The 7,907-nt window shown below is 47.2% G+C and overlaps 1 protein-coding gene across 1 annotated transcript; it reads right to left on the minus strand.

Moving 5' to 3' along the window:
- Nucleotides 1-4,724: 4,724 nt before the first annotated feature.
- skida1 (SKI/DACH domain containing 1) lies at nucleotides 4,725-7,214 on the minus strand. The gene has a single exon (XM_053342595.1). It carries the CDS (start codon nucleotides 7,212-7,214, stop codon nucleotides 4,725-4,727), a length of 2,490 nt encoding a protein of 829 aa, XP_053198570.1.
- Between the last annotated feature and the right edge of the window lie 693 nt (nucleotides 7,215-7,907).

Raw genomic sequence — 7,907 nt, forward strand, 5'->3', positions numbered from 1 at the left:
TTGTGTGAAGGGGCGAGTGACGGGCAAATACTTCACAGTCGAGAGATTAAACATAAAAACGTCCTGACAGCTTTTATCGGCCTCCATGTATTTAATTGTCTCAAAAATCAATGCAAAGTGCTGACCCTGACGCGGCTTGTGTCTGTCAGCATTACCCATAACTTCGTTTCCCGAACAGGCAGCGAGCGACAAATATCATTTTGCCTGCAACAAGCCAAATGTTACACCAAATTGCGATGAAGCTTGCTCAGTTCTTTCTCCCCACTCCACGTACTCTTTTCTATTGTTATTCTATAGAAGTTACAGTCTACTGGTTCCCAATCCGCACTGGAATTTAACCCTGAAATGCCAGCAGCAGTATAATGGCTTGTCTCTGCTCCCAGTATGGCCCCTCCAGGCTCCAGCAGCAGCCGTGCCGGGGCCAGACAGCCTGCCAGCCCCGGCTCCCCTTATCAACCTCCGGGGGCTTTGGCCTGGACCATACCGCAGAGTCCCATTAATCAGGGAAACATCACGTCAAACATGGCAGATTGAGCGATAGGGGCAAGTCTGGTCAGAGCTTTTTCTTGCAAAGTTGAGTCGTGGTCCTGCGCGCTGGCCACACACACACACACACACACACACAAACACACACACACACACACACACACACACACACACACACACACACACACAGTAGAACAGCCTTTGGGCGACTTTAGCAGTTTTCCTGCTGTCTCCATACCACAGGTGCTTATGGTGTGGTTATGAAGGGTTTTGTATTACTGTATTGCATCTCCACCACTAGACTTCGCCTTTTCTGCAATATCGCGATAACAGCTCTGCAGTGTTTCTACACGAATTTTCACTCATTTATATGTTTATCAAAGGGAATAATACACGCAGGCTGTTTGTTTTATGAGTTGCTCGAAGGTTCAGCGTCCCTGCAGGAGTTTTTCTTTGTTTAGGCCAGCTTACTGAGGTTTCTCTCTACTTCATATATTAAACCAAGCACGCTCGCAGCACCTCATTTGCAGTGGTTGCTGCATGCGTAAATGTCTGCGGTTTGCCTCTTGTTGTTATTGCAGTCTCCGCATGCCTATCACTTCTTTCTATCCCCACACCCCTCAAACACGCCGGGAAAGGGAATCCCTCTTTACAACAGTTGAACTAAATAGAAGCCATCTTTGAGGAGTATTATTTAGTCGTTTTTAGCTTTAATGTTACTGTGGCCATTGCGGATCTGCACTATGAAATATCTATTTGGCGATTTTTTCCTTTAAAATCTGAAACATCTGTGCCTCAGGACAAAATCTGTTATTTAATTGAAGACTGGATATGTCTTATTTTCCCTAAACGCTCTTAAACGTTTATGAAATTACTCCTGTTAGGGGGTGAATTGAAAGGTTGAGGACATTTTATGACAAGGGAGGGCAAGACATACTACAGAGAAGGGGAAACTCTTAATCAAAGATGAAAAGCAGCTGTTCTCCCCAAAAATACAAATATAGCTAATAAGAGTAAAAATAGAAAAGAGAACACCCCCATAGAAAAAAAGTAGAAAAATCACTTGACTGTAAGTTGTTTTCATAACCCCTCTTATAAGGCAAATCCATGGGCCACTTTCTGCATCATTAAGTCTGTTTAAACCCCTTTCCAAAACAACATATGATCGTCCAACTCCAAAGAAAGAGAAACAGTCTGATAATTACACTCAGTCGCGTTTAATGAATGCTTCATAATTAAAAAAAAAAAAGAAAATAAAAAAAAGAAAGGGAAAGTGCTTCAGAAATCCACCGTTCAAGTTTCCATTTCGAGTGCAGTTATCCTTTATATATATTCACAACAAAACAAATAAAATCAATATACAAGAAACCCCAGGAAAAATTCACAAAAATAAATATTCAGTTTCATATAAACAACCAGTGACTTCAAATTCCATGTCAAAAACCTGACCTCAAGTATTGTATCAAAAAAGCGAAGTAAGTGAGTGAATGAGGAGGGCAGGGGAAGTGGGGAAGAAGAAGAAGAGGAGGAGGAAAAAGAGGGGAGGGGGTGCGTACAGCTTCTAGCTGCTGCACGATGCAATTGTTTACATTGATAGCGTCACTGTCAGAGAGCTATTTGTCTTAACGGTGGAAAGGGCCCTCCCAACAGGCCATGACCACCATCTCCTGTCCCTCGGCCCGCGCATTGTGAGCACTGCGTGAGAATAGGCTGGTGCGCCAGGGGGGCGAACCCGCACAGCTTTGGGCGCAGGCTATTCCTCTTCTTCCTATGCCGTGCAGCCCATGCTTTTGACATGCGGATTAAAGGTTGAAAGCTTCGCTCTTGCAACACAGCAACACCCCCCTCCACCCCCATCATCACCCCCCTACCCCCGTCCCCACCACCACCACCACCACCTCTCAACCCTCTGTAACCCCCTCCGTTTTACTGCTAGTCTGCTCATATACCAAGTCATAGCTTTAAAAAAAAAAAAAAGAGAAAAGCTGGCTGAGAATATAAGTTCAAGTTTGAATTGTCACTCCAGCCTCAGAAATAAGGCCCATGGTGAGTGGGGGGCTTCATGGCTGCAGAGTGGCGCTTTAATCACATGGTTAAACATCTACCATATGTATCCACACTGATTTAAGCAGGGTGAAACCCACTTTTTTTTTTCTCTCCTCTTTTTTTTTCTCCTTCTTTTTTTACAATCACCCTTTAAATAGTTCCTACGATCCTCTGAATGAACGCGCCCTTTGCTGTGCTTGTGAGGAGGCTGACATCATTCACGGGCTTTGGGTTTGTTGTGATCTGGCTCGCCATAAGCTGGGCCTCTCTTTGTCGCAGACAGAAAAAGCCTGCCAATTAGCAGAGCGCGTCCTGGACTGCCATTTACAACATCTACACGTTTCTCCTTAAAATATCTACATGTAGGTGCAACTCCAGCTACTGGATTGACTCGTGTTTAGTGGTGGTTGAAGGTGTGTACATTGCATTGAAGCCTGAATACTAGGAAGCTACTGCTGAACTTTACAGGGGCTAAATAAAACAGGTTTGGGTTACTACATTCACTGAGGGGGCCATATTCAGTAGGCTACATTAAAGATGGCGATGTGTTTGACAAAATGAAAGAAAAGCACAATTTAAAAAAAAAAAAAAACATTGAAGACGCCCAATTTTAGGAAGTAATTGACATCCCTTCCACTTAAGGACGAGACAATTGACTTCATGTAATAACTGAATAATTAACTAATGTGGCTTTGCGGAAATTCACATATGATTAAGTTATAGAAAAGCAGAAAACGATATAGTCGTGTTTTATCGTTGGAAATGCATGTGGGTTACTCTCAGATATTCTAATGGATGCAGTTTGGGCTCTGTATCCAAATTTAACAGTCTTATATTTAGCCTTTTTTTCCTCTTTCTATCTTTCAGACATCATTTCATACAGAATGATCAGAAAACACTAAAGCTGAAACAAGACCCCCCACCCCCCTCCCTCTCTCTCTCAACAGTATCAAAGTGCAATGCATTTAAGCCTATCTCTTGTGCTTTGTCGCATTGTTTCTGAGTAGCCATCGGGCTAAAAGGTGTTATTTTGGTGCTGTCCCCCCCCCCCCTCTCACACATTGACTCCTGAATCACATCCCACTCCAAAAAAACCCTATCTTGGACGTCGTCGTCGTTACGTCTCTGATTTACGTTTCCTCGACTTTATGGTAATGCTGTAAACACAGACTGGCACAAACATGGTGTGCAGAGGAAATCGGTGTCCAATAGGAGCAGGACGGACGTGAATCGAGTCTATTGTGAGACCTCACGTGCTATGAAGGTCTGAGCCTTATTCTGTTTGATTGTCTGTACATAAGGCCTGTGTTGTGTCTGGGCCTGCGTCTGTGCGCACTGTCACACATTTTTGCAAACCAGGACTTACTCCGCAGAAATAAAAACAAAGACAGAAAACCAGATCATAAGCACTCTTAAAAAAAAAAAAAAAAAAAAGCAACAACAACCCACAACCACCAGGAATAAATTCCTGTCAAATCTAATAAAGGCTTAACTGTGAGCATGTATAGATAGACATTAATAAACCCATTTTTCAATAATGCTCTGAAATTGAACACTTGGACACATGGGCCACTGTGGCCAAGCTGGTCAGCATGGCAGTCATTAAAAAAAAAAGAAAACTCAGCTTTGATATATATAAAATATACCAAGTGGCACAGAATGGGAAACCCTGATATATATATATTTTTTGATTTACCAAGTCAAACTTGTTCCAGCTAGATCAAGAAAAGCCTCATCACAAGGAATGCTGTGATTTTTTTTTTTTTTTAAAAACCTCTTTCAAACAAAGCACAAACCAGTGAAACCCTGGCACCATACAATCCAACAGGTCGAGCATATAAAAGCGAAGAGGAGAAAAACAATTCAAGAAAAAAGTCAAGTAAACACAATATTGAGAACTTAACATATTGCTTAGGATTGGTAGCTTATTTTAGTTTTTTTTAAGCGTAAAATCCACGAGTCTCACAGTCCTGCGTTTTCTGAGGCTCCAAAACAGGGATCTTGTGTGGTTTTCCTCGGTCAAACTTCAAAACAAAGCGGAATGTATATCCATTCACAGAAAAAAGGGGGGAAAGGAAAAAAAAAACATTGATTAAGTTGCGAGGCATTTGCTCACGTTAAGACTCCGATTAGGTTGGAGATGAACACGGTGGAGGCTTTTGTTTTTTTTTTGCTATTTAAAAAAACCCAGCTTAGTATTTCCTAGTTCTCTGAGCGTGTGGGGGAGGGAGAATCTGGCCGCCCGGCTGCCACCTCCACACGGGGTGGGACGGAGGGGGAGGCCCGGGGCCCCTCAGCGAGTTCAGGGAGTAAGCAGGGCACAGATCTCCGTCGCTGCCAACAACCAGCGACGGCGGGAATGGGAAACTTGCCATCAGGCTGAAAGACATTTTTGCAGGCGACGCTGAGGTGCTCGCGTTGCTGCGTTTGCGTCTGCTCGGTAAATCCTCCGTGGATCCCTCCTCGCTGCCCGCGGGACGAGAAGGAGTGGAGGAAGAAGAGGAAGAGGCAGCCTTGTTGACCCTGTGCACAATTTGTTTTGTTTGCGTCCTGGAAACTCTGGGTTTCTTCCCCAGCACTGGAGCCCTGCAGCTTTTGTTCCTGCTCTCATCCTCGATAGTAGTACACGGGGTGTCCTGGGTGCTCTGGCATTCCTGAGGATCACAGGGGGACCTGGGGGCCACATCAGAACCCCTCTCGGTGGCTTTAACACCACTGTTGAAAAAGTCCTGTTTGATGACTCCGCTGGGATATTGACCAATGCTGCTGTCTGCTTTATCACCTTTACATTTGACTATAGCGGCCTGGTTCTGGTATTCATATTCATCACAGCTTTCCTCCACTTTAACTTTCACATTGTGGAGGTTGAAGGGTGGTGTCCTGGCTGTCCTGCCGCTGTCCGAGCAGGGGGCGGCGGTCACAAAGGGCTCCTCTGCCTCGGTCTTTATTTTTTTCAGTGGACTGGGCAGTTTTAGTAGGCTGGCGGCCCTCACCTCCCTTTTGTCGACACATTTAGAGAGCTTGGCGTCTTTGTCCTGGTCACACTGTGCGCTCAGTCCCGGGGGACATTTAGCAGGATGCCCCGGTGTCCTGCGTGAGGGGTGAAAGACCTTATTCCGGTTGGGTCCCGTTGTAAAGGTGGTCAGTTCATCCACGGGGTCAGCCCTGATTGGATCCGCCTCAGATGCCTTTTCCCTTTTAGACTCAATGAAAAATGTCGGTGTCTGCAAGGATCCAGAGATTTTTCTAGTTTCACTGCATATAAATTCACATTTCTGGCGTTTCTCATGTCTGCTGTCCCCTGTTTGTGAAGTGGCAGCATGGTTCAGTATCCTATGTTGTTTCTCTTGCTGCTGCTGCTGCTGCTGCTGATGGTTGTTGTAGTGAAACGTGGGCTGCAGGACCAAAGGTGCTTTAGTAGGGTTGAGGGTTTTGGCAAGAGAACCGACCCGGGCCCGCCTGAACCGGATGCTCTGAACCGAAACACGGCTTGAAACTGAGCTGGAGTCGGACTGAGAGGAGCTCTCCTCCTCTTCTGTGCTGACCTCTGAACTCTCCGACTGCGTGTCATCTTCATCCTCGCCTTCTTCCTCTTCCTCTTCTTCATCTGAGCTCCCGGAGTTGCTGGTGGTAGAGAAGCCGGAGCCGAAATCCGAATCGTGGTACGCGCGGTCGGAGTAGGTGCTGGACTCGGTGTCGCTGCTGTAGCTCTCTGGGAAACTCGGCTCGTGGTGGTGATGATGATGATGATGGTGATGCTGGTGGTGGTGGTGATGGTGAGGTCTCGGGTCAAGGTAGAAATCCGGACTGAGTTGAAAAGCACCGAATGAAGTCCCGGACGATTTGGGTTGCACGAGCAGCACCGGCGGTACGTGTTGGTGCGCGTGTCTGCTCCTGCTCCATGAGTTCCTCGCGCTGTCCCTGCCGCCGCCCCCCTCGCGCCTCCTCTTCCTTTTGTGAAGTAGGTCGCCGGCTGAGCGCGAGAGCCTGGACTGAGCTGCTATGGCGGACTGAAGCACCACCGGCTGCCGGCTCACCGAGCTCCGGAAAAACGAGTGCCTTTGGCTCAAAGTAACGCGGTTCCCTGTTATTTTAGCTGTTTCATAGTTTTTAAAGTGTTTGTGACTGGACTTTGTCGCCGAACGGTTATCTCGCCCGCTGGATTTGTGGTAAAATTGAGGTAGTTTGGAGTCGGTAAGGCAAGGAGTCAGCTCTCTCCTCCTGCCCGTTTTGTTGTGAAGTGTGAGAGTCTCCGGGACAGCGTGCAAACTAAACCAAACTTTTTCCTTCCATAGCTCGGCGTCCGCGTGGAGGAGCCCCGAGGAAGCGTCCCCATCCCCGGGGGAACACACCGCTTTCGCTTTCCTTTTGTTGGACCTCAACACTCGCTCAGTCTTGCAGGAGAAATACAGAGCCTCCACGTCCTCCCGCGATATGAGAGTGCATTTAGCGGCGTGGAAAGCTATAGAGTTTATTGCTTTGAGCTTCCGCAGCTCCTCCAGGTCGCAGTGGTGCTTCTTCACATTCAGGTGGTCCATGCGCTTGTGCACGGTGGTCCGAGGGATGTTCTTCAGCAGGTCGGTGAAGACCTGAGACAAAGCAAACATTTGCTTGCCTTTGATGAGCAGGTATCCCAATCTCACTCCTTGCATTTCCTCAAAGCCACACTCCAGGTCTCCCATGTTTTATGTATCAGCTCCAATGCATTAATCCATGTAGTCACTCTCGGTATATGGATTTACCAGTAAATGGCATGGAGCTCATGACATCCTGCTCATACCTTTAAGCCATCCACACTGCTGCTGCTGCGTCATGAAATTGCAAACTTTGACAGGCAGAGTTAAATGGAGCTGCCGGTGTCTAATAGGTTGAATGAGCCGACAGCATCCACTCGGCGCCTCTTGCCCCGGTCCGGCATGGTGGAGGAATGCGACGGATGCGTCCACCAAGCCGGGGCTGCTGCTACCTGCCTCTGCCGGCTCCACTCCCCTCTGGTCGGCAGCAGGACGAGGGGTAGGTGTACACCACTGCCTCAGCCAGAGGGATAAAATAGCGAGAAGAGAGAGAGAGGGAGAGAGAGACAGAGAGAGAGAGAGAAGAGAGAGAGAGAGGGAGAGGGAGTTGTGAGGGTGGAGGGGAGGGAGGGAGGGAGGGAGAGAGAGAGAGAGAGAGAGAGAGAGAGAGAGAGAGTCAGAGACAGAGAGAGAAACAGAATAAGAGCTAAAATGCAGCTGCTATTCTGGCTGCTGGTTGAGCCACAAATAAAATGACAGAGAGGGGAGGTGCGCCAGTCTGGAGACACCTTCATCAATTAATGCTCTTGGAGTCGACGCCCATTGGACGCTGCTGACAGGTGATGCAATAAAAATGGATAT

This window comes from Scomber japonicus, chromosome 21 (genome assembly GCF_027409825.1).
Source record: "Scomber japonicus isolate fScoJap1 chromosome 21, fScoJap1.pri, whole genome shotgun sequence".
Lineage (NCBI taxonomy): Eukaryota > Metazoa > Chordata > Actinopteri > Scombriformes > Scombridae > Scomber > Scomber japonicus.